Below are 27,803 nucleotides of genomic sequence, written 5' to 3'. Positions count from 1 at the left end.
CCATACAAAGCAATGGGAAGGCTTTGTTAAAAAAAAAAAAAGTTACACACTCGCGGCAAAATACGCTGCGTACGCGGCGTATCTTGTCGCGGAGGTGTGAATGCAGCCTTAAAGCGGAAGTAAACCCATCGATTTAACAGTTTCAAAAAGCAGTTACATTTCCGGCATTGCCAACTGTCACATTGGTTGTGCTCTCAACCAAACTGTCAAACCATCCAATGGCTGGCGTCATAACTGATCACATGTGCAGCACCATGGCAGTTGAAGATTAAACATAGGCCAAGATGGCAGCTTCCTTGGCTGAAAATGATAGGTGGGTTTACTTACACATTAAGGTCCCACCTTGGCATCTTCTTCTGGTTGCCGGTCTTTCATTTTATACATTAGTTCTGCTTTAAGAGTCCATAACTATTTATTTAAGGCAAAGTTTTGTTCCGTTTGGAATAAAAATAAAAAAGTAAGTGGAACGGGTGTTTTTTTCTCTGTATCGGGTGATACCAATAAAGTATCTTGGACTCTTTTGATGTTGAGATGCTCCATTTTTTTCTTCTTTTGCCTTTGTTGTTAACAGACCGTCCTGGAGCCAGCGTCCTCTGGCCGGGTGAGTGAAAGCCGCGCCATGGAGTGGTTGGGATTAACTCCATACTCCTTTTATATAAGGCAGCGATGGAGAACCTCGGCACCTCAGATGTTTTGGAACTACATTTCCCATGATGCTCAGCTACACTGCAGAGTGAGTGAGTGAGAAACTTGTAAAGTGCAACAACATGCGAACTGAATCGCCTCTGGGCGCTGTTTCCATTTCATGGGTAATGAAACCCCTTGACCTCAGAAGAGATGGGTTTTAATCTTTCTCCTGAAGGCCAAGTGGTCTAACTCCCGTCGGATGTTAGTTGGTAGCGCATTGCACAGTCGAGGTCCCTGGACTGCAAATCTTCGATCTCCTTTGGACTTGTGCATGAGCATCATGGGAAATGTAGTTCCAAAACGTCTGGGGTGCCGAGGTTCGTCACTCTGATTAAGCTCTGGTTGGCGTGAAACACGTAAGGCACGCATGTAGATTTTCTCAGTATCGGTGTATTTTGGATACTTTTGAAGTTGAGCTGCTCCTTCTTCTTTTTTTTTTCTTCCTTTTGCCTTTTTGGAGCCAGCATCTTCTGGTCGGATGAGTGGTGAGGAAAGCCTTGAGTAGACTTAAGCCTCTTACACACGATCGGATTACCCAACGGGAATTGTGGTCGGATGAGTGGTGAGGAAAGCCTTCTGGTCGGATGAGTGGTGAGGAAAGCCTTCTGGTCGGATGAGTGGTGAGGAAAGCCTTCTGGTCGGATGAGTGGTGAGGAAAGCCTTCTGGTCGGATGAGTGGTGAGGAAAGCCTTGAGTAGACTTAAGCCTCTTACACACGATCGGATTACCCAACGGGAATTCTGGTTGGATGAGTGGTGAGGAAAGCCTTCCGGTCGGATGAGTGGTGAGGAAAGCCTTCCGGTCGGATGAGTGGTGAGGAAAGCCTTCCGGTCGGATGAGTGGTGAGGAAAGCCTTCCGGTCGGATGAGTGGTGAGGAAAGCCTTCCGGTCGGATGAGTGGTGAGGAAAGCCTTCCGGTCGGATGAGTGGTGAGGAAAGCCTTGAGTAGACTTAAGCCTCTTACACGCGATTGGATTATCCGACAGGGATTGTGGTCGGATGAGTGGTGAGGAAAGCCTTGTAGCAGAGTGGTTGGGATTTACTCCATGATCATTTATGGTTGGTTAAAACCAAGACAATCGGGAAGGTAAAAGATAGCTAACAAATTTTGGGGGGGCCAACAATCACCCCTCATCATGGAAAAATTAGAATGTTTCCTATAGGACTCTAAGCTGTACCGGCCAGGGCCTATCCTAGGGTCAAAGACTCCTGGGTGCAGAAATATTTCTGGCGCCCCCACATGGGCGTGGTCATCTTACTAAGTCCTCCCCTTTGCAAATGTTTCTATGGCTACGACTCAAACACAGAGCTGCTCCCCTAAGAAGTCTTCATTAGTGTCCCCCATCAGAGCCCCCCCACAGCAGGTGTCCCCCATCAGAGCCCCCCCCAGCAGGTGTCCCCCATCAGAGCCCCCACACAGCAGGTGTCCCCCATCAGAGCCCCCCCACAGCAGGTGTCCCCCATCAGAGCCCCCCCCAGCAGGTGTCCCCCATCAGAGCCCCCATCAGAGCCCCCCCACAGCAGGTGTCCCCCATCAGAGCCCCCCCACAGCAGGTGTCCCTCATCAGAGCCCCCCCACAGCAGGTGTCCCCCATCAGAGCCCCCCCACAGCAGGTGTCCCCCCCACAGCAGGTGTCCCTCATCAGAGCCCCCTCACAGCAGGTGTCCCCCATCAGAGCCCCCCCACAGCAGGTGTCCCCATCAGAGCCCCCCACATCAGGTGTCCCCATAGATCAGTACTTGTCCAATAGATCCCTGTAGCTCGGGCACGCTGGGAGCAGAAGCACATTACAGGGGGTAGGGCATACGTGGCATCTTTGGTTACTAGTAGGGTGGCACTCGGAGAGCATTTCTGGGAGTGAACGGGATGATTGGCATCAGCTCCGGCCAACCCAGAAGCCTCTCACCACACCGCCTATGGGAGAAGAGCCGGCACACGCAGAGGGGGCGGGGCAGACAGGAGAATGCTCCATGTGCACCGGACAGAATTAATTAGTGGAGCCTAGTGCCAGAACGTGTTCCAGTTCTAGGCTCCGCTGTGGTACCCAGCCCAGATTCCGGGGACAGCGGGAGGTATGCGCTCTTGTCAGTTGCAAGCGGGATGGAGAACTGCAGCACCCGCTACATGCGCTCCGCCTCTGGACACAGACAAGGAGGAGGGAGGGGAGCACTTTGGAGCTTCGGCGCCCCCACCTCTGCGGCGCCTGGGTGCGGAGCGCCCCGTGCACCCTGCCTAGGGTCGGCCCTGGAACCGGCACACGTCCAGTGCGACTAGTTACTTCACATCCATATAACATACTGGAGATGATTTTTGATTGCCATCTTTCCATATAAGCCCTGATGAAGGGGGATTGTTGCCCCCCGAAATTTGTTGCCTATCTTTTACCTTCCCGTTATCTCAGTTTTGCTATCAATAAATGATTATGGTCCAATCATAGGTTGGACTTGTGTCTTTTTTTTTTCAACCTCGCCCACTACTGTACCAGTACACGTCCAGTGCAACTACAGTGGAACCTCGGATTATGAGCATAATCCGTTCCAGGAGAACGCTCGTAATCCGAAGCACTCGCATATCAAAGCGAGTTTCCCCATAGAAGTCAATGGAAACGAAAATTATTTGTTCCGCATTGACTTCAATGGCATGCAATTCCGTATGCGGCCAGAGGCAAGGGGGGGGGGGCGCCTGAGAGCCTAGGAAACGGCCGGTGTTCTGCCGAGATGTGTTCCCCTGACGGATAATGGCCGCCCTGGACTGCTCAAGCGCAGCGCTCTCCAAAAATTGCCGAACATGAACTGTAGACTGCGCAATGAACAGGGCATTGTGACAGTCGCCGCCGCACGCTCCTGATGCTCGCTCCACTCTGCAAGGGGGGGCGGGTGTATTACTATTATATCGTGTAAGGGGCGGATGGCACAAACTCGCCCATCAACAGTGCAAAACTCGCCCCTTCTTTTCAAACACCCGCCCCCCTTGCAGACGATATTATTGTAATACACACGCCACGCCCCCTTGCTGATAATAAAATAGTAATATACACGCACCTTGCAGAGTGGAGCGGGCTTCGTGAGCGTGCGGCACAGTACTGTGCTCATTGCGCGTGCGCCGTGTCCAGGTGATTTACAGCTGTGTTGAGCTTCGGCTGTTTTCGAAGGTCCGCTGCGCCTGCGCAGGACAGAGCGGGAAAAATCCGCCGGGGGACGATTCTCCGCAGGACACTGGAAAGGCCCGAGGACAGTTCTGCTGAACTCGGAAAGACTCGGTTCCCGAGGTTTGCCAAGGTCAGTCGAACTGTCCTTGGGCCTTTCCGTACATTTCCAATTGGCGCCCCCCCTCGCCTCAGGCCAAAACGCGGTACTGCACGTTGCGGTAGCGTAAATTGGCCGGCGTAACCCAAATGTGGAAGAGGTGGGCGTGTTTTATTAAAATGATCCGTGACCCCATGCAAATTAAGCGCCGATCGTACAGCGCATGCGCGCGCATGCTCAGTAGCACGTCGAATTTTCTCCCTAAGATACGCCGGCTCAATGCCTGTGACGTGAACGTAACCTACGCCCAGCCCCCATTCACATACGACTTACGTAAACGACGTAAAAAAGATACGCTTGTTCCCGATGTCCATACTTTGCATTGGCTGCGCCTCATATAGCAGGGGTAACTTTTTATGCCGGACGTAAGCCTAACGTAAACGGCGCAAGTACGTTCGTGAATCGGCGTATCTACCTAATTTTACCTATTCGACGCGTAAATCTACGGAAGCGCCCCTAACGTCCAGCGTAAATATGCACCCCAAGATACGACGGCGTACTAAGACTTACGTCGGTTGGCTAAAGCCGGATTTCAGGCGTATCTACGTTCAAGAATACCGCGCATGGATACGACGGCGCATCTTGTAACTTACGCAGCGTATCAATAGATACGCCGGCGTAACCTATACGTGAATCTGGCCCGTTGTGTGTATATTTGGATATCTGCAGGGTGGGGGGGGATTACAGGCACCGCCGGGGTGATATTTGCTCTTCTACATTTAGGGAAGTTGTGTATTTAGTAAGTGACCCGTCAAATGACCCGTAAAATAAACTCTGACACCAGTCTATGAAAGTGCTGACCTCGGCCCGGGGAGTTCAGCATTGTGTACCCTGGGAGGGGGAGGGGAGGGGGTCACATGTCCCTGTATTGGGCTCAGAAGGCCCATATGGTCGTCCAGTGTAGATTAGAGACTTCACACTTCTGGGTCAGCGGTTACTGTGTGTGTCTGGAGAAATAGCAGAAAATGCCCCCCCCAGTTTAACTCTTACCCAACCGTAGGCAATGGAGGGAGATTTACGACCACCGGAGAGCGCAGAATCTGGTGCAGCTCTGCATAGGAGCCAATCAGCTTGGTCAGTTAACCACTTCAGCCCCGGACCATTTGGCTGCTCAAAGACCGGAGCACTTTTTTTGCGTGGCTTTAACCACTTGAGGACCGTCTCCTTTAGATATATGTCGGCAGAATGGCTCGGACAGGCAAAGGCATGTACAGGTACGTCGCCTTTTAAGATACCGCCCGTGTGGTGGCGCTCACGACCCTGCTGCCTTCCCCGTGAGTCGGACCGCAGGTCCCGCGGACTCGATCGCTGCGGGGATCCCCGCGATTGTTTCACGGAGGTATGGAGCGGGGAGATGCTTGTGTAAACAAGCATCTCCCCGCTCTGCCTAGTAAAATCCATTTCTCTGAGTTCATGGATGGACACAGCACCCACCCCTCCTTTGTTTGTACTGCTTGTTACGAACTGGAGCTGCATGAGTCAGAGAGTGGGATGTACCCGGGGGACCTGCCCCCTGGGAGGTGCTGTACTGAGAGAAGTGTTTTAACACTTGAAGTGCTGTTTTTTCTGCCTAGTTTCTCCTGAAAGGAAGGATATATAACCCTAAGGTCAATGCTGCTGTGTCCGTCCATGAACTCAGAGAAATGGATTTTACGGTAAGTACAAAAATCCTATTTTTACTATTTTGGGCCATTTTTTTTTTCTTTTTGATAATAAAACAAAATCAGGAGATATCTATTAACACCTCTGAATGAAATCATGATCTGTCCGGAAAAAACACGGAATAATTTGGCTGAATACCCTTAGGCCCCATTCGCACCTGCACGTTCCTGGAACGCGAACCGAAGCAAGCGTACATTTTCCGAAAATGCATGAAAAGAAAAAAAAAACGCTACAAACACGGAAAACTCCCATGGGGAATTTAGTTTAACCCCTTCAATACGGGGCTTTTATACACACCTCCATACCGGGCCTATTCTGGCACTTCTCTCCTACATGTACAAATCATCATTCTTTTGCTCGAAAATTACTCAGAACCCCCAAACATTATATATGTATTTTTTTTAGCAGACACCCTAGGGAATAAAATGGCAGTCATTGCAACTTTTTATCTTGCGCGATATTTGCGCAATAATTTTTCAAATGCCTTTTTTTTGGAGGGAAAAAAATGGTTTCACGAATTAAAAAATAACAAAACAGTAAAGTTAGCCCAATTTTTTTGTAAAATATGAAAGATGATGTTACGCCGAGTAAATAGATACCTAACGCGTCACGCTTTAAAATTGCGCACACTCGTGGAAATGGCGCCAAACTTCGATACTTAAAAATCTCCATAGGCGACGCTTTGAATTTTTTTTTACAGGTTACCAGTTTAGAGATACAGAGGAGGTCTAGTGCTAGAATTGTTGCTGGCACTCTAACGCGCGCGGCGATACCTCACATAGGTGGTTTGAACGACGTTTACATATGTGGGCGGCCAGGCGGGGCTTCCGTGTGCGTTCGCTTCTGAGCCCGAGCTACCGGGGACAGGGGCATTTAAAAAAAATGTTTTACTTAATTGTTTTTATTTTTACACTTTTTTTTTTTTTATCACTTTTATTCCTATTACAAGGAATGTAAACATCCCTTGTAATAGGAATAGTGTGTGACAGGTCCTCTTTATGGAGAGATGCGGGGGGGGGGTCAATTAGACCCCACATCTCTCCTCCAGGCTGGAAAGCATGAGATCGGGGAAAAAAATTCACTGATCTCATGCTTACTAGCCGCAATCGCGGCTTTGTTTACTTCTGAGAACTCGGGCGTGACGTCATCACATCGCGCCCGGGCCTCCGACGGTCATCTGGTCACCACTCATCTCTATGCTTCCCATCCGGCGCCAGACGATTCGTTCTCCGGGCCCCCGATAGCACAGGAGAGCCCGTTGAAACACCGGATGGCGGCGGGAGGGGGGGTGTCCCCTCCCACCGTCTATAATAACGATTAAGCGGCGGAACCGCCGCTATGATCGTTCTTATGGTGCGCAGAATCGCCACCGGCACACAATGATATCTGAATGATGCCTCTAGGTCCCCCCATCATTCAGATATCCCCTCACAAAGCCCAGGACGTCATATGACACCCACCCGGGATGGAAGATCCCCTCTGTGGACGTCATATGACTCTGGGCCGGTACTGAAGCGGTTAAAGGCTGGGAGGCGAAGCTCAACACCCGAATTCACACACACGCGGTGTAGAGGGAACGTGCAAATCCTGCATGCTGTGTTTTGCGCGTCACATTGCGCAGCGCGTAGGACATCCTGTTTCTTGAATTGAACACATCAAAGAAGCTCCCGCACCTTTTCCGTGAACTTTCCTTGTTTTGTTGTTCAACAAAACGCACGCCGTGTTTGAGGTGTCATTAACCACTTCAGCCCCGGAAGAATTTACCCCTTCTTCCTTACCAGAGCACTTTTTGCGATTCGGCACTGCGCCGATTTAACTGACAATTGCGCGGTCGTGCGACCTGGCTCCCAATCAAAATTTACGTCCTTTTTTCCCCACAAACAGAGCTTTCTTTTGGTGGTATTTGATCACCTCTGCGTTTTTTTTTTTGTTTTTTTGCGCTATAAACAAAAATAGAGCGACAATTTAAAAAAAATATATATATATTTTTAACTTTTTGCTATAATAAATATCCCCCAAATAATATATAAAAAAAAAATTTCCTCAGTTTAGGCCGATACGTATTCTTCTACATATTTTTGGTAAAAAAAAAATCGCAATAAGCGTTTATCGATTGGTTTGCGCAAAAGTTATAACGCCTACAAAATAGGGGATAGTTTTATGGCAATTTTGTTAAGATTTTGTAATGGCGGCGATCAGCGTTTTTTATCGTGACTGCGACATTACGGCGGACACATCGGACACTTTTGACGCTATTTTGGGACCATTGTCGATTTTTGCAGCGATCAGTGCTATAAAAAATGCACCGATTACTGTGAAAATGGCAGTGAAGGTGGCGCTGAAGGGGTTAAATGTGACCTAAGGGAGTGATTCTTACTGTGTGTGGGCGTGGCTTGGCGCGTGACGTCACTGATCGTCGTTCCCTATGACAGGGAACAGACGATCAATGACACTCTCACTAGGAAGAACGGGGAAAGGTTTGTTTACATTTACCTCTCCCCGTTCTTCAGCTCTGTGACCTGATCGTGGGACACCGGCGGCGATCTGGTCCCGCGGGCGCGGTCACGGCTGGGCTCTTAAAGGCGATGTACCTGTACGTGCTTATGCCGACGTATATCGGCGTTAGGCAGTCTTTAAGTGGTTAAATGACAATTGCGCGGTCGTGCTACACTGTACAGAATTTTTATAATTTTGTTCCCACAAATGGAACTTTCTTTTGGTGGTATTTGAACACCTCTGCGGTTTTTCTTTTTTTTTTTTTTTTAACTAAACAAATTAAAAAAGGCCGAAAATTTTGAAAAAAATAAGTTTTTCCTTTGTTTTCGTTATAAAAGATTGTAAATAAGTATCCTTCACCGATGGGCACTGATAAGGCGGCACCAATGAGGTGGCACAGTATAGTATAGTGGTCAGTGTAGTGTAGTGAACAGTATAGTGGTCAGTGTAGAGTAATTGACAGTATAGTGGTCAGTGTAGTGTATTGGACAGTATAGTGGTCAGTGTAGAGTAGTGGACAGTATAGTGGTCAGTGTAGAGTAGTGGACAGTATAGTGGTCAGTGTAGAGTAGTGGACAGTATAGTGGTCAGTGTAGAGTAGTGGACAGTGTAGTATAGTGGTCAGTGTAGTGTAGTGGACAGTATAGTGGTCAGTGTAGTGTAGTGGACAGTATAGTGGTCAGTGTAGAGTAATGGACAGTATAGTGGTCAGTGTAGTGTATTGGACAGTATAGTGGTCAGTGTAGAGTAGTGGACAGTATAGTGGTCAGTGTAGAGTAGTGGACAGTGTAGAGTAGTGGACAGTATAGTGGTCAGTGTAGAGTAGTGGACAGTGTAGTATAGTGGTCAGTGATGTAGTGTAGTGGTCAGTGTATAGTAGTGGACAGTGTAGTGGTCAGTATAGTGTAGTGTAGTGGTCAGTGTAGAGTAGTGGACAGTATAGTGGTCAGTGTAGAGTAGTGGACAGTATAGTTGTCAGTGTAGTGGACAGTATAGTGGTCAGTGTAGAGTAGTGGACAGTATAGTGGTCAGAGTAGTGGACAGTATAGTGGTCAGTGTAGAGTAGTGGACAGTATAGTGGTCAGTGTAGAGTAGTGGACAGTATAGTAGTCAGTCTAGTATAGTGGTCAGTGTAGTGTAGTGGACAGTATAGTGGTCAGTGTAGAGTAGTGGACAGTATAGTAGTCAGTGTAGTATAGTGGTCAGTGTAGTATAGTGGTTAGTGTAGAGTAGTGGACAGTATAGAGTAGTGGACAGTATAGTGGTCAGTGTAGTTCTCAGTGTAGTGGACAGTGTAGAGTAGTGGTCAGTGTAGAGTAGTGGACAGTATAGTGGTCAGCGTAGTGGACAGTATAGTATAGTGGTTAGTGTAGAGTAGTGGACAGTATAGTGGTCAGTGTAGTGGACAGTATAGTATAGTGGTCAGTGTAGAGTAGTGGACAGTATAGTGGTCAGTGTAGAGTAGTGGACAGTATAGTGGTCAGTGTAGTGTAGTGGACAGTGTAGTGTAGTGGTCAGTGTAGAGTAGTGGACGGTATAGTGGTCAGTGTAGTTCTCAGTGTAGTGGACAGTGTAGTGGACAGTATAGTATAGTGGTCAGTGTAGAGTAGTGGACAGTATAGTGGTCAGTGTAGAGTAGTGGACAGTATAGTGGTCAGTGTAGTGTAGTGGACAGTGTAGTGTAGTGGTCAGTGTAGAGTAGTGGACGGTATAGTGGTCAGTGTAGTTCTCAGTGTAGTGGACAGTGTAGTGTAGTGGTCAGTGTAGTGGACAGTATAGTGGTCAGTGTAGTGTAGTGGTCAGTGTAGAGTAGTGGACAGTATAGTGGTCAGTGTAGTGGGCAGTATAGTGTAGTGGTCAGTGTAGAGTAGTGGACAGTATAGTGGTCAGTGTAGTGGGCAGTATAGTGTAGTGGTCAGTGTAGTGTAGTGTAGTGGTCAGTGTAGAGTAGTGGACAGTATAGTGGTCAGTGTAGAGTAATGGACAGTATAGTGGTCAGTGTAGAGTAATGGACAGTATAGTGGTCAGTGTAGAGTAATGGACAGTATAGTGGTCAGTGTAGTTCTCAGTGTAGTGGACAGTATAGTGTAGTGGTCAGTGTAGAGTAGTGGACAGTGTAGTGGTCAGTGTAGTGTGTAATGGTCAGTAAAATTATCAGGTTGGTCAGTACTATTGTATTGTTGGAAGGGACTCGGGGAGTGTCTATGTCTGCAGGTTAGGGGGTGTGCAAATTTCTTGCCTTGCCCGCGGGTGCTGACAACCCACGCTATGCCACTGACTACGCTTACTCTGTTTATCTTATTATTATTAAACAAGTGTGATTTTCTCTCGGTCTGATTCATGGTTTCTGACAGCGGTCCCTAAAGTGCAGGACTGGCAGGACATCGTATGACGTCCACCTAGAAGAGTAGAGCTTCCACCCGGCTGTCATTTTTTTTATTAGGTTTGGCAGGAGGTGGTTAAGGTTTGTTTTGACCTTGGTCACAAAGGGGTTAAAGGACGGAGGTGTGACGGGGACACGTGACGGGGACATGTGTGAATTCCCCTCAATGTTTGTTCTTGGGCTCCCTTTCGGTTCCTTGTTTAGCTGTTGCGTGTGATGGGAATGCGGCCAGGTAGAGGGCCTTGTTCTGCCCACACAGGAGAGGGAAGACGGAGGATGGGACAGCGGCCGAAGACATCATCGCCTCTCAGAGGAGCGCCGTTCAGGACTCAATACACAATAGGTGTATTTATAGCCGTACAAATCTCCGGATAAGTCGGATGTGCACAAATATATGGAAAAATGAACAAAGGACAAAGTCCCATATGAGCAGGCCAGGCCTTCCTCATTTCCTCTACAGACTCATAAACAGCGGCCCCTTCTAGCTCATGACTTAAACAGTTATTCCGAGGGCTCCGCCGCACAAAAGCCCAACTGTCTGCTCAATGTTTATTTGTATCTATTAAAATAAAAATGTTGGTGGTGCCTGGAGACTAAAGCAGAGTGATAATTGTGCCGGCAGCCCACGGAGGTTCCCAGCGAACATCCTGAGCTGGAGCCGCCATTCCCCCGAGATTTATAAACCTGCGAGGAGGAAGAAAGTGGAGGACTTCTTAGAGCAAGGAACCAGATGTTTGTCATTAATAACTAACCAGCTAGAGAGCAATGGTGGCTCATAAGACCAAGAATAAATCCAAGGAAAGATCCAAGGATAAGGCCAAGAATAAATCCAAGGAATGATCCAAGGATAAGGCCAAGGATAAATCCAAGGATAAGGCCAAGAATAAATCCAAGGAAAGATCCAAGGATAAATCCAAGGAAAGGTCCAAGAATAAGGCCAAGAATAAATCCAAGGAAAGATCCAAGGATAAGGTCAAGGATAAATCCAAGGAAAGATCAAGGATAGATTCAAGGAAAGATCCAAGGACAGATCCAAGGATAAGGCCAAGAATAAATCCAAGGAAAGATCCAAGGATAAAGCCAAGGATAAGGCCAAGGATAAATCCAAGGAAAGATCCCCAAGGAGAGATCCAAGGATAAATCCAAGGAAAGATCCCCAAGGAGAGATCCAAGGATAAATCCAAGGAAAGATCCCCAAGGAGAGATCCAAGGAAAGATCCAAGCTTTACTCACCGGCCAGCCCACTGACAACTGGAATTCTTCCCTTTCCTCCATTTTTAGAATTCATCCCCGAAACCATCATTTAAAGCTGGTTTCCGGGTATGGCTTTATCATGCTCTCTGCCACCCCCCGTACTCTGAGCTCGCCCCCATGTGCTCTCCACATCCCCACCATGCTCTCCGCTGCCCTCCCTGTGCTCTCCACCTCCCCCCATGCTCGCCACCTCCCGTGCTCTCCGTCCCCCCATTCTCTGCGCTCACCCCTCTGTGCTCTCCACATCACCCCCACGCTCTTCGCTGCCCCCCTGTGCTCTTCATATCCCCCCATGCTCAACACCTCCCCCTGTGCTCTCCGCCATCCCTGTGCTCTCTGCCACCCTCCCTGTGCTTTCCACCTCCCCCCTTGTGCTCTCCGCCGCCCTCCCTGTGCTCTCCACCTCCCCCCATGCTCTCCGCTGCCCCCCTGTGCTCTCCTCTTCCTCCCTGAGTTCTCTGCCTCTCCCCTGTGCTCTCGCCCCAACCCATGTTCCCAAGGTTCTTCCCTGTGCCCTCCACCTCCCCCCATGCTCTCTGACACCCTCCCTGTGCTCTCTGCTGCCCTCCCTGTGCTCTCAACCTCCCCCATGCTCTCTTGCCCTCCCTGTGCTCTCCACCTCCCCCATGCTCTCTGCCGCCCTCCCTGTGCTCTTCACCTTCCCCCATGCTCTCCGCTGCCCTCCCTGTGCTCTTCACCTCCCCCCATGCTCTCCACTGCCCTCCCTGTGCTCTCCACCTCCCCCCATGCTCTCCGCTGCCCCCCTGTGCTCTCCTCTTCCTCCCTGAGTTCTCTGCCTCTCCCCTGTGCTCTCGCCCCAACCCATGTTCCCAAGGTTCTTCCCTGTGCCCTCCACCTCCCCCCATGCTCTCTGACACCCTCCCTGTGCTCTCTGCTGCCCTCCCTGTGCTCTCAACCTCCCCCATGCTCTCTTGCCCTCCCTGTGCTCTCCACCTCCCCCATGCTCTCTGCCGCCCTCCCTGTGCTCTTCACCTTCCCCCATGCTCTCCGCTGCCCTCCCTGTGCTCTTCACCTCCCCCCATGCTCTCCACTGCCCTCCCTGTGCTCTCCACCTCCCCCATGCTCTCCGCTGCCCCCCTGTGCTCTCCTCTTCCTCCCTGAGTTCTCTGCCTCTCCCCTGTGCTCTCGCCCCACCCCATGTTCTCAAGGTTCTTCCCTGTGCTCTCCACCTTCTCAATGTTCTCAGCTGCCCCCTGTGCTCTCCACCTCCCCCCATGCTCTCCGCTGCCCCCTGTGTACTCCACTTCCCTCCATGCTCTCCGCTGCCCCCCTGTGCTCTCTTCATCTCTGTGTTCTCTGCCTCACCCCTGTGCTCTCGCCCCAACCCATGCAGGGTACTGTGTAATGTAAAGGGGTCCAGAGGTGAAGGGTGCTGTGTAATGTAAAAGGGGTCCAGAGGTGCAGGGTGCTGTGTAATGTAAAGAGGTCCAGAGGTGCAGGGTGCTGTGTAATGTAAAAGGGTCCAGAGGTGAGGTGCTATGTAATGTAAAGGGGTGCAGAGGTGCAAGGTGCTGTGTAATGTTAAGGGGCCCAGAGGTGCAGGGTGCTGTGTAATGTAAATAGGTCCAGGGTGCTGTGTAATGTTAAGGGGTCCAGAGGTGCAGGGTGCTGTGTAATGTAAAGGGACCCAGAGGTGCAGGGTGCTGTGTAATGTTAAGGGGCCCAGAGGTGCAGGGTGCTGTGTAATGTAAAGGGGCTCAGAGGTGCAGGATGCTGTGTAATGTAAAGGGGCACAGAGGTGCAGGCTGCTGTGTAATGTAAAGGGGCCCAGAGGTGCAGGGTGCTGTGTAATGTAAAGGGGTCCATAGGTGCAGGGTGCTGTGTAATGTAAAAGGGTCCAGAGGTGAGGTGCTATGTAATGTAAAGGGGTCCAGAGTGCTGTGTAATATAAAGGGGCGCAGGGTGCTGTGTAATGTAAAGGGGTCCAGAGTGCTGTGTAATATAAAGGGGTCCAGAGGTGCAGGGTGCTGTGTAATGTAAAGGGGTCCAGAGGTGCAGGGTGCTGTGTAATGTAAAGGGGTCCAGAGGTGCAGGGTGCTGTGTAATGTAAAAGGGGTCCAGAGGTGCAGGGTGCTGTGTAATGAAAAATGGTGCAGAGGTGAGGTGCTATGTAATGTAAAGGGGTCCAGAGGTGAGGTGCTGTGTAATGTAAAGAGGTCCAGAGGTGCAGGGTGCTGTGTAATGTAAAGGGGCCCAGAGGTGCAGTGTAATGTAAAGGGGTCCAGAGGTGCTGTGTAATGTAAAGGGGCCCAGAGGTGCAGGGTGCTGTGTAATGTAAAAGGGTCCAGAGGTGCTGTGTAATGTAAAGGGGTCCAGAGGTGCAGGGTGCTGTGTAATGTAAAGGGGCCCAGAGGTGCAGGGTGCTGTGTAATGTAAAAAGGTCCAGAGGTGCAGGGTGCTGTGTAATGTAAAAGGGTCCAGAGGTGAGGTGCTATGTAATGTAAAGGGGCCCAGAGGTGCAGGGTGTTGTGTAATGTAAAAGGGGTCCAGAGGTGCAGGGTGCTATGTAATGTAAAGGGGTCCAGAAGGTGCAGGGTGCTGTGTAATGTAAAGGGGTCCAGAGGTGCAGGAACCCCCACATCCCATCATTGTCCCAGTCCGGGCCTGACTATGCTCAGCATTGCCCCCTAAAGTCAGCGAATGGCTACTACAATGATTCTCCGCCTTTCGTAGGGATCGGCCAGGTATGGAATATGTATACTTACATTGATCCAAGCTGGTCCATTGTAACTTTGGAAAAATAAAGCCCTGCCTGGAATTCAGCTTTACATTTTTGAGTTGGGGAATGAATTATAAAACATGGAGGGAAGGGAAAGATTTCAGCTGTTTTCCTGGAGCTGGGTAGTTATTGATGACAGACATCTGGTTACTTGCTTTGAGAAGCCCCCCACTGTCTCCGTCCTTCCATGTTTATCAATCTTAGGTAAATGACACGGCGGCTCCATTGCAGGATGTTCCCCATCTAATGGATGCATGAAAAAAAAACACATACCTGGAATTCAGCTTTAACCACTTCAGCCCCTGAGGAATTTACCCCCCTTCCTGACCAGGCCATTTTTTGCGATTCGGCACTGCGTCGCTTTAACTGACAATTGCGCGGTCGTGCGACGTGGCTCCCAAACAGAATCTATTAGGTGGATTCAGATTTCAGATCAGTAGATACGCCGTCGTAACTCTGAATCTACGCCGTCGCAAATTTAAACGTATTCTGGAAACCAGTAACGCTTAAATTAGGCTAAGATACGAGCGGCGTAAGTCTCCTATGCCGTCGTATCTTGGGCTGCATTCACACTATAACGCGGCGTATTTTGCCGCGACAAAACGAGACGTTTTAACCTTTTTTTTTTCTTTTTACAAAACATTTTACATTGATGTCTATGCCGAACGCCGAAAGCCGCCTGAAAAAAAGGGTCCGGGACTTGTTTTCAGGCGGCAGGCGTACGGCGTTTCGGCGTTCGGCGTGAGATGTGAACCATCTCCATAGACAAGAATGTAAAATCACCCCTCCAGCGGCACGAGCGTCGGGCGTCAGGCGTAAATACGCGAAGGTGTGAATGCAGCCTTAGGGTGCATATTTACGCTGGCCGTTAGGTGGCGCTTCCGTTGAGTTCGGCGTAGAATATGCAAATGACTAGATACGCCGATTCAGAAACGTACGTGCGCCCGTCGCAATTAGTTACGGCGTTTACGTTAGAGATACGCCGGCGTAAAGATAAGGCTGCTCCCTAGGTGGCGCAGCGCATGCAAGGTATGGACGTCGGAACAGGCCTATCTTTTTACGTCGTTTGCATAAGTCGTACGCGAATCGGGCTGGACGTAATTTATTTTGCGTACTTTGGAGCAATGCACACTGGGATATGTCCACGGACGTTCGTAAAAAAACCTCAATCACGTCGGGTCGCGAGTAATTTACATAAAACACGCCCCCTCATTTGAATTAGGCGCGCTTACGCCGGACCATTTACGCTACGCCGCCGTAACTTAGGAGGTGAGTGCTTTGTGAATACAGCACTTGCCTCTCTGACTTCTGGCGGCGTAGCGTAAATACGATACGCTACGCCGGGTCAAAAGTTAGCCGCCCTACCTGAATCCAGCTATATGTCCCTTTTTCCCGCACAAATAGAGCTTTCTTTTGGTGGTAGTTGATCACCTCTGCGTTTTTTTTTTTTTTTTTTTGCGCTATAAACAAAAATAGAGCGACAATTTTGAAAAAAAAACAAATTTTTTACTTTTTTGCTATAATAAATATTTCAAAATGAAAACAAAATTGGCGTCCTTTTTCCCCACAAATAGAGATTTCTTTTGGTGGTATTTGATCACCTCTGCGGTTTTTATTTTTTGCGCTATAAACAAAAATAGAACGACAATTTTTTTTTTTTAAAAAAAGCTATATTTTTAACTTTTTGCTATAATAAATATTCCCCAAAAAAATATATATAAAAAAAAAACATTTTTTTTCCTCAGTTTAGGCCGATACGTATTCTTCTACATATTTTTGGTTAAAAAAAACGCAATAAGCGTATATTGATTTGTTTGCACAAAAGTTATAGCGTCTACAAAATAGGGGATAGTTTTATGCCATTTTTTTATACCAGTAATGGCGGTGAACTGCGATTTTTATCAGGACTGCGACATTGCGACGGACACATCGGACACTTTTTTGGTACCAGTGACATTTATACAGCGATCAGAGCTAAAAAATAGCCACTGATTACTGTATAAATGTCATTGGCAGGGAAGGGGTTAACATTAGGCAGCGATCAAGGGGTTTAATGTGTTCCCTCAGTGTGTGTTCTAACTGTAAGGGGGATGGGACTGCCTGGGGAGAGACCGATCGTTGTTCCTATATACTAGGAACACACGATCTGTCTCCCCTTCCCTGCCAGAATGTGGATTTGGGTGTTTACACACACAGATCCTCGTTCTGGCTCTGTTAGGAGCGATCGCGGGCGCTGGGCAAGAGCATCGGCTCCTCAGTGACACGGTGGGCGGGCCCCCTATACACCTTAACCGCTTGTGGACAGAATGGCACGGCTGGGCACAAGGGTGTACATGTACGTCCCCTTTAAGAGCCCAGCCGTGGGTCGCGAGTGCAAAACGTCACCTGCGGGCTCGCGACCCGGTCCGAAGCTCCATGGCCGCGCCCGCGGTGCACCGATCGCCGCCGGTGTCCCACGATCGGGTCACAGGAGCTGAAGAACGGGGAGAGGTGAGTGTAAACAAACCTTTCCCCGTTCTTCTCCGTGGCTTGTCACTGATCGTCTGTTCCCTGTCATAGGGAACGACGATCAATGACGTCACAACTACAGCCACCCCCCCACACTGTAAGAATCACAAACTAGGGCACACTTAACCCCTACAGCGCCCCCTACAGGTTAACCCCATTCACTGCCAGCGTAATTTTCACAGTAATCAGTGCATTTTTATAGAACTGATCGCTGTAAAAATGACAATGGTCCCAAAAATGTGTCAAACGTCTCCGATGTGTCCGCCATAATGTCGCAGTCACGATAAAAATCGCTGATCGCCGCCATTACTAGTAAAAAAAAAATTGTTAATAAAAATGCCAGAAAAATATCCCTTATTTTGTAGACGCTATAACTTTTGCGCAAACCAATCAATATACGCTTATTGCGATTTTTATTTTTTACCAAAAATATGTAGAAGAATACGTATCGGCCTAAACTGAGGGAAATTTAATTTTTTTTTATATATTTTTTGGGGATATTTATTATAGCAAAAAGTTAAAAATATTGCTTTTTCTTTCTAAATTGACGCTTTTTTTTTGTTTATAGCGCAAAAAACAAAACCCGCAGAGGTGATCAAATACCACCAAAAGAAAGCTCTATTTGTGGGGAAAAAAGGACGCCAATTTTGTTTGGGAGCCACGTCGCACAACCGCGCAATTGTCAGTTAAAGCGACGCAGTGCCGAATCGCAAAAAGTGGCCCGCTCATTGACCAGCAGGGCCGCCATCAGGGGGGTACAGGCAGTACACCTGTACGGGGCCCCCGACGGTCTCCAGGGGCCCGCCCAACCCCCGCCAGGGGCCCGCACAGGAAGAGGAAGCGTTGGCATGTGTAATTGCAATGTAAATGTCGGCAGCACCCCCCGGCTTACCCACAACTTCAACGGATGTGATCCTCGGCAATGGATGACAGTAAAAAGTAATCCTCGGTGTCCGGCGACAGCACTCCCCCCCCCCCAACTTTAGTGAATGTCAGTAAAGCAATCCTCGGTGTTCCGTAGCAGCCCCCCCCCCGCTTCTCTCCTCCAGGGGGTCCCTTCATTGCAGCTGTGTAAGGGACCCCAAATTTCCTGATGGCGGCCCAAAAAAATCCGGGGCTTAAGTGGTTAATAAATTATTATACACTTTACATGCGTTTTAGTTTTCTCTGTGCAGGCCACACAGTCTGGTCACACCTGTTCATGACATATAAAGACATCCACTGCCTGGTCATTGTGTGTGTGTGAGACGGTTGAAATGCTGTGTGCCTGGCTGCCTGTGGAGTCGTGGACCCAGATGGGAAGAGAACCTGGGATAGGGTGACCACATTTTCAAACAGCCATTCAGGGACACCACCCTCCTTCACATACATTTTCCAATTTTAAAGGCTTATATGCAAGTAATTGGCCATAATAAGGGTATGGGGGGTCCGGGTACTGCCTTGGGGGACATGTATCAATGCAACAAAAAAAAAGGTTTTTAAAAATGAACGTTATTTTTCAGGAGCAGTGATTATAATTATGCTTAAAGTACAACAAAAAAAATGAACATTTCCTCTAAATATAGTGCCTGGGGGGGTCCCCTTAGTCTGCCTGTAAAGTGATGCATCTGTACCACGTATAGAACCTGCTGCAGCAAAAATGAAATTTCTACAGAGTCAAATCACATTTAAATTGACTCACGGTTGCAATTGAAAAAAAAAAACACAAAAAATATAGTGCCCCTTCCCCCGGGCCAAATCCATACCAGACCCCTCGGGCTCTGCCCCCCCACACCCCAAAGCACCATGTCCCCATCTTACCCCAGCTGGTGGTTGTGGTGGCATTCAGAATCTGGAAGCCCCCACAGGACCCAAAAGGGTCTGGAATAGACTAGGGGATGGGGACCCCACGCTGTTTTGTTTTGTTTTTATTATTGGCAGCTTTTTTTACTCAGCGGAGAAGCCCATTGACAGCTGATGACTCATCAGTTGTTAAGGATGTCGGCTTCCCAGGTCCGCTCCTTAACGACCAGCTTTTACTGCGCCCTGGTTGGCGCAGTGGGCAGTGCATTGCAGGGCATTTGGCGGGGCGAACACCCTGGGCTGGGAAACAGAAAGGCCCAGATTCACGTAGTTCAGCGCATCTTTGAGCGGGCGTAACGTATCCTATGTACGTTACGCCTCTGCAACTTAGATGGGCAAGCGCTGTATTCTCAAAGCACTTGCTCCGTAAGTTGCGGCGGCGTAGCGTAAATAGGCCGGCGTAAGCCCGCCTAATTCAAATGTGGAACAGGGGGGCGTGTTTTATGTAAATGTTATGTGACCCATCCGTGTACATATCCCAGTGTGCATTGCTCCAAAGTACGCCGCAAGGACGTATTGGTTTCGACGTGAACGTAAATGACGTCCAGCCCCATTCACGGACGACTTACGCAAACGATGTAAATTTTTCAAAATTCGCCGCGGGAACGACGTCCATACACCGCATGTACGCCACCATATAGCAGGGGTAACTTTACGCCCTTTACGCCGGGAAAATACTAATGTAAACGCCGTATCTGTACTGCGACGGCCGGGCCTTCGTTCGTGAATTTGCGTTTCTAGCTGATTTACATATTTCTTGGCGTAAATCAGCGTACACGCCCCTAGCGGCCAGCGTAAATATGCAGTTAAGATCCGACAGGGTAAGAGACTTACACCTTTCGGATCTAAGGGAAATCTATGCGTAACTGATTCTATGAATCAGGCGCATAGATACGACCGCTCAGACTCAGAGATACGACGGCGTATCTGGAGATACGCCGTCGTATCTCGTTTGAGAATCTGGCCCAAAGTTTCCACGGTCAGCCCATCGGGTGTCTGTGTCAGTTTCATTCCGGGACACTGTATTGTCCTGGATTGAAGGTACCCGGGAACCAGGACAGAACTACAAAATGCGGGACTGTCCTGGGCAATCCGGGACACGTGGTCACCCTAACCTGGGACAAATCAGCGTGGGAGGGGCCCATCAGGGGTCTGTGCTAAAGGAGAGCTCCGCCCCCGAAGAACAGAGATGAATTACACAGTATCGTTTTTGTGTCATGCTTCAATTATTAAAAATAGGTAACAATACGATGTAAAAAAAAAAAAACAACAACAATGGAAATCATTAAAAATGTAATTTTTAATTGACATACAAAAAAAAAAAAAGAACCGAGAAGAAGAAATCCCAGCTGTGATTCCAGACAACACCATCTCTAGGAGGATGTCCCCGTACTTTATAAAAGATGTGAACAGTGAATACTCCATTACAGCACCAATAAGATATAAATGGCGGAACCATTAGTATTGCATGTTAACGAGACACGTCGAGGATTTTCCATTTCTCAAGCAGTGACATTCATTGTCATAAAAGGTACGAAATACATATATGTATACATTAATGTACATTAATCTTTGCGTATTTATGCTGCTTTGCTACATATTCTAAGCCACGCTCTGCTTCCCACTTCCTCTCCTGATGCCCCCAACTGTTCCCAGCCATGCCGGTTGGTTAGCAGCACCTGGATTTATTTACTCGGCGCAATACGTTTGATCACCAGAACCTTAAAGCTGGATGCTAAATACATATACAGTGAGGGGAAAAAGTATTTGCTCCCCCGGCTGATTTTGTACGTTTGCTCACTGACAAAGAAATGATGGGCCAGATTCACAAAGAGATACGACGGTGTATCTACAGATACACCATCGTATCTCTGACTTACACTAGTCCTATCTATGCGCCTGATTCATAGAATCAGTTACGCATAGATAGGGCTAGATCCGACAGTGTTACAATGTGTTACACTGTCGGATCTTTTTTTCAATTTAAAAATGGCGCCGGGGGCGTTCCCGCTGATTTACGATAAATAATATGTAAATCAGCGAGATACGCAAATTCACGAACGTACGCGGACCCGTCGCAGTGTTCTTACGTCATTTCCGTAGCGGTTTTCCCGTCGTATACTTACCCCTGTTTTTAGCAGGCGCAGCCAATGTTAAGTATAGCTGGCGTTCCCGCGTCGAATTTGAATTTTCCAACGTCGTTTGCGTATGCCGATTCACGAACACACGCGTCGCAAGTCCCGCTCACGTCGAAACCACTGACGTCCTAGTGACGTCAGTGGGAGCAATGCACGCCGGGAAATTCCCCGGACGGCGCATGCGCATTTAAATCGGCGCGGGAGCGCGCCTGATTTAAATAGTACACTCCCCTAGCCGCGGAATTTGAATTCCGCCGGGGGATTTAGGATCCGCCGTCGCAAGTTTGGAGGTAAGTGGTTTGTGAATTAGCCACTTGCCTCCTAAACTTGCGGGAGTGGATTTTAATTCACATAGATCGAGCGGATCTATAGATCCGCTGAGCTATGTGAATCTGGCCCGATGAGTCTGTAATTTTATTGGTCGGTTTATTAGAACCGTGAGAGACAGAACAACAACAAAAATATCCAGAAAAACGCATTTCAAAAAGGTTATATCGTATATTCTCGAGTATAAGCTGACCCGAATGCAAGCCGAGGCACCTAATTTTACCACTGGGAAAAAAAACTGGGAAAACGTATTGACTCTGCATGCCTCACTGTGCCCATGCCTCACTGTGTTTACACTCACCTCTCCCGTTCTTCAGCTCCGGGGACCGATCGCGGGACTCCAGCGGCGATCGGGTCCCGCGGTCACGGAGCTTCGGACCGGGTCGCGGGCGCGCGCGCAACCCACGGCTGGGCACTTAAAGAGGATGTACCTGTACGTGCTTGTGCCCAGCCGTGCCATTCTGCCGACGTATATGTGCAGGAGGCGGTCCTTAAGTGGTTAAAATGCAAATCAATTTATAACTTTTTTAAATTGCGTTTTCTGGATATTTTTGTTATTCCGTCTCTCACTCTTATAATAAACCGACCAATAAAATTATAGACTGGTCGTTTCTTTGTCAGTGGGGCAAACGTAGAAAATCAGCAGCCGAACAAATACCTTTTTCCCCTCACTGTATGGATGCCTCTTCACCTGCCATTGGTTGTGCATTTTCGTCTATTCAGTCCTGAGAATTACGCAGCCACCTGCCAGACTGTGCAGCCAGGCTAGTGACTTTTTTTCTGTTGTAGTGAAGCCATAAAACAAGGTCACCTCCGTGTGTCAGCTTGTTAATAAGACAGCGAGTGAAGGGTCAGCAGCAGATTGATGATTCCCCCAGGGCTGTCTTAATGAGAGGGCACTGCCCAGGGGCCCCAGCTGCATTGGGGGGCCCCTGCACTTTCCCCAAAGCTACTGGTCCTTGAGCCCACGCTGCCCCGAAATTGGGAGCCCCATGGTGGCACTGAGAGTGATAGATACACAGGGGAGGCAGTCTGCCTCCTACCTACTTGATGTCTGTTTACCTGCACTGTCATCATTGTAGGGGGCCCCAGAGCATTTCTTTGCCCAGGGGCCCCTGATGCTATTAAGACGGCCCTGGATTCCCCTGCATGTTCCGTATTTCCATTCATCATCCTTTGTCCATGGTGATGGTTCTTTGGGGTGTTTTTCAGCAAAACGTCAGTCCCATCTTCAATAATCAGTGCACAAAGCTAGAGAAGTGAATCACACAAAGTAAAGGCATGGAGGAGGGGCTTACGGGTCCTCGTTCTTCATGGGCGAGGCTTTGACGGGCTGCTGTCTAGCTACATAATATACGCCAGTGACTTATTAGCATTACAGAGCACCAAAAAGCTGACCGTTGTAAGGAGCACACGTCCATCCACTGGCCAGCCAGTGAACCATTACAAGAGTTCTGAGTTTACGTCACTTTGAACATTAGCACCAAAGGTTCGGAGACCTCTTGGACGGGTTATGGCAAAGTGGTAGCCTAAGGGAGTTAATTCCACACAGGAACCTGGATGGGTAATGGGAAGGTGGTAGCCTAAGGGAGTCCATTCCACACAGGATCCTGGATGGGTTATGGCAAAGTGGTAGCCTATGGGAGTTCATTCCACACAGGAACCTGGATGGATATTGGGAAGGTGGTAGCCTATGGGAGTCCATTCCACACAGGAACCTGGATGGGTAATGAGAAGGTGGTAGCCTATGGGAGTTCATTCCACACAGGACCTGGATGGATATTGGGAAGGTGGTAGCCTATGGGAGTCCATTCCACACAGGAAACTGGATGGATAATGGGAAGGTGGTAGCCTAAGGGAGTCCATTCCACACAGGAACCTGGATGGATAATGGGAAGGTGGTAGCCTATGGGAGTCCATTCCACACAGGAACTTGGATGGATAATGGGAAGGTGGTAGCCTATGGGTGTCCATTCCACACAGGAACCTGGATGGATAATAGGAAAGTGGTAGCCTAAGGCAGTCCATTTTTACACAGGAACCTGGACGAGTTCTGGGAAGGTGGTAGCCTATGGGAGTCCATTCCACACAGGAACCTGGATGAATAATGGGAAGGTGGTAGCCTATGGGAGTCCATTCCACACAGGAACCTGGATGGATAATGGGAAAGTGGTAGCTTATGGGAGTCCATTCCAAACAGGAACCTAGATGGATAATAGGAAGGTGGTAGCCTATGGGAGTCCATTGCAAACAGGAACCTAGATGGATAATAGGAAGGTGGTAGCCTATGGGAGTCCATTGCAAACAGGAACCTAGATGGATAATAGGAAGGTGGTAGCCTATGGGAGTCCATTCCACACAGGACCTGGATGGGTTATGGTAAAGTGGTAGCCTAAGAGAGTATATTTTTACACAGGAACCTGGACGGCTTATGGGAAAAGTGGTAGCCTAAGGGAGTCCATTCCACGCAGGATACTGGATGGGTTATGGGAAAAGTGGTAGCCCTAGGGAAGTTCATAACACGCAGGATCCTGTTTCTTCTCCATTTCCATTGTCTTGCGGAAGGTTGATGACTTCAATTGTAAGCCAGAAGATGCAGGGACGGATCTTTGGACCATTTCAGCAGGGGTGACTGTAAGGCGAAACTGTTCTTTATATCCAGTCTTGGCAGACATGTCCACTGCACAGTTCTTGTCCCTGAGACTACAGACGCAGCGGCCATCCTCACCTCCGGGATAACCGCTGGTTGGTGACCTCACGTGAACTCTGGGAATGAGTGTGGCAGGTCTGGCAGCACTGGGCTTGGACTGTGGCCAGCGAACAACGACCAAGGATCCTCAGAGTACGGCAGAAGCTGAAGGTGAGGCGGTCACGGGTGCACGTGGCTGCAGGAGAAATAACAAGAGACGGCAGTCAACCACATGAATATGTACCCAAAGAAAATGTTTTGAGAAACACAACACTCTTCTCTTGGTGATCAACATATATTGCGCTCTGTCTTCCATTTAAAGTCCTTCCCATTCTATTCTTATGATCTCCTACCTTTCTTTCCTGTTATCATGATACATTTACAGTGTCGCAGTTTATTTTCAGATTGCTGGTACCTTGTATCTTGGTACCTTGTGCATGGACTACAGAAGGGGTTCTCTATCCCCTAGCTTTGTAAACCGTGGTTTCTGCATATGTACCCATTTAATGCTTTAATAAAAATTTATTGAAACAGAAAACTGAAACCAGTTATCTGGCAGGCTGTGTCCACAGAGTTTAAAGCAGTTGTCTCCAAACTGCAGCCCGTGGGCTTGATGTGGCCCTTTGCTTGCCTTTGTCCGACCCTTGGGGCATTAATAATCTGACTAATACAAGGCACTATTCCTTCCACTGACATCAACGATGCAGTACCTTTCCTCCCATTGACACCAATGATGGGGCACTATTCCCCCCACTGACATCAATGATGGGACACTATTCCTCTCACTGACACCAATGATGGGACACTATTCCTCCCACTGACACCAATGATGGGACACTATTTCTCCCACTGACACCAATGATGGGGCACTATTCCTCCCACTGACACCAATGATGGGACACTATTTCTCCCACTGACACCAATGATGGGGCACTATTCCTCCCACTGACACCAATGATGGAGCACTATTCCTCCCACTGACACCAATGATGGGACACTATTCCTCCCACTGACACCAATGATGGGTCACTATTCCTCCCACTGATACCAATGATGGGACACTATTCCTCCCACTGATACCAATGATGGGACACTATTCCTCCCTCTGATACCAATGATGGAGCACTATTCCTCCCACTGACACCAATGATGGGACACTATTCCTTCCACTGATAACAATGATGAGGCACTATTCCTCCCACTGACACCAATGATGGGACACTATTCCTCCCACTGACACCAATGATGGGACACTATTCCTCCCACTGACACCAATGATGGGGACACTATTCCTCCCACTGACACCAATGATGGGACACTATTCCTCCCACTGACACCAATGATGGGGACACTATTCCTTCCACTGACACCAATGATGGGACACTATTCCTCCCACTGACACCAATGATGGGACACTATTCCTCCCACTGACACCAATGATGGGACACTATTCCTTCCACCGATACCAATGATGGGACACTATTCCTCCCACTCACACCAATGAAGGGACACTATTCCCACTGACACCAATGATGGGACACTATTCCTCCCACTGATACCAATGATGGGACACTATTCCTCCCACTGATACCAATGATGGGACACTATTCCTCCCACTGACACCAATGATGGGGCACTATTCCTCCCACTGACACTAATGAAGGGACACTATTCCTCCCACTGACACCAATGATGGGGCACCATTCCTTCCACTGATACCAATGATGGGACACTATTCCTCCCACTGACACCAATGATGGGACACTATTCCTCCCACTGATACCAATGATGGGACACTATTCCTCCCACTGACACCAATGATGGACACTATTCCTCCCACTGACACCAATGATGGGACACTATTCCTCCCACTGACACCAATGATGAGACACTATTCCTCCCACTGACACCAACAAGGGAGCACTATTCTTCCATTTAATACCAATGGTGGGGCACTATTCCTTCTTCCAATGTAATTTATTTTGCTCCCACTGACCACCAAGCCTGAAGCATTGTTCACTCCCACTGACATTGGGGCATTTTGTAGTCTCACTGGCCACAGTCCAACCCCCTAGCCTAGAGTCTAAAGGACAGTAAATTTCCCCTTTGTTTAGAAAGTCCGGAGAGCCCGAGTTTAACCACTTAAGCCCCGGACCTTTAGGCAGCTAAATGCCCAGGCCAGGTTTTGCGATTCGGCACTGGGTTGCTTTAACAGACAATTGCGCGGTCGTGCGACGTGGCTCCCAAACAAAATTGGCGTCCTTTTTTTCCCACAAATAGAGCTTTCTTTTGGTGGTATTTTATCACCTCTGCGGTTTTTATTTTTTGCGCTATAAACAAACATAAAGCGACAATTTTGAAAAAAATGCAATATTTTTTACTTTTTGCTATAATAAATATCCCCCAAAAACATATATATAAAAAAAAAAATTTCCCTGAGTTTAGGCCGATACAAATTCTTCTACCTATTTTTAGTAAAAAAAAATCGCAATAAGCGTTTATTGATTGGTTTGCGCAAAATGTATAGCGTTTACAAAATAGGGGATAGTTTTATTGCATTTTTATTAATTAATTATTTTTTACTACTAATGGCGGCGATCAACGATTTTTTTCATGACTGCGACATTATGGCGGACACTTCAGACAATTTTGACACATTTTTGGGACCATTGTCATTTTCACAGCAAAAAATGCATTTAAATTGCATTGTTTATGGTGAAAATGACAGTTGCAGTTTGGGAGTTAACCACAGGGGGCGCTGTAGGAGTTGGGGTACACCTGTGTGTGTTTACAACTGTAGGGGGGTGTGGCTGTAGGTCTTACGTCATCGATCGAGTCTCCCTTATATAAGGGATCACTCGATCGATGCAGCCGCCACAGTGAAGCACGGGGAAGCCGTGTTTACATACGACTCTCCCCGTTCTTCAGCTCCGGGGAGCGATCGCGACGGAGCGGCTAGAAACGAATAGCCGCGCCGTCATCCCGGATCGCCCCCCGAGGTAACCCGACCTCCGCATGTAACGGGGGGGGGGGTCCCGATCGGACCCCCGACCCACGTCTAGGCAGGGACGTACATGTACGCTCATCTGCCTGTACGTGCCATTCTGTGGACGTACATATACATGCGGCGGTCCGGAAGTGGTTAAAGGATAAGCTCACAGTCCTTCGATGTTGTGACTACATTCGTTTTTCTTGTTCAAGCCAAATACCTTTTTTTTTAACAAATGCAGACAACACCTGTTGATCCAGCCAGAAATGCAGTATCCTCACTTCTTGTGAGCCTTACTAAAGAATATCCTAGACTTCCTTCCTAGCCATCTTCTGTAATCTACCAATTGCCCTGCCCTCTATGTAATGGAGATGAAGAGATACGAACGTGGTTGTAGTCCATTCCATACCAGGAGAGCAGCCCAAAGCTGGCCAACATTATACCATTTTATTTTTTCAGTTTCCTTTAGATTTACCAACTATGTAGTACAAGGGCCTGACTGATTGAATACAAGTTGAAAATGTTTAGGTTTGACCTCCATATTATATGGTTTTGGTAAATATAAAGGGAAAATTGTAGAAGAAAATAGGCTAGCCTAAAGTGACCATTGTGGATCCCTTCATAATGGGAGAAGTGATATAGCCACCCAGGGACAGGATCTGTGTTATTTTCAGTGGCGGCTGGTGCTTAACATTTTTGGGGGGCGCAAACAAAATGAAAAATTCTAAAAAAAAAATCACCCGTCAATTGCAGCCTCGCTGTGCCCATCAAACGCAGCCACT

General features: G+C 48.4%; 2 protein-coding genes across 13 annotated transcripts in view; both read right to left on the bottom strand.

Moving 5' to 3' along the window:
- Positions 1-27,803, bottom strand: part of KIF23 (kinesin family member 23) — a 912,882-nt gene that overhangs the window by 271,020 nt on the left and 614,059 nt on the right. The window lies entirely within an intron of this gene.
- Positions 23,700-27,803, bottom strand: part of ADAMTS7 (ADAM metallopeptidase with thrombospondin type 1 motif 7) — a 228,485-nt gene continuing 224,381 nt past the window's right edge. The window contains exon 24 of the mRNA XM_040342211.1: positions 23,700-24,228. Within this exon, the coding sequence (XP_040198145.1) occupies positions 24,068-24,228 (161 nt within the window). The 3' untranslated portion in view covers positions 23,700-24,067. The remainder of the gene's footprint in view (positions 24,229-27,803) is intronic.

Source organism: Rana temporaria, chromosome 3 (genome assembly GCF_905171775.1).
Source record: "Rana temporaria chromosome 3, aRanTem1.1, whole genome shotgun sequence".
Lineage (NCBI taxonomy): Eukaryota > Metazoa > Chordata > Amphibia > Anura > Ranidae > Rana > Rana temporaria.
The sequence above is the reverse complement of the archived record's forward strand: the minus strand, read 5'-3'. Positions and strand labels throughout refer to the sequence as shown.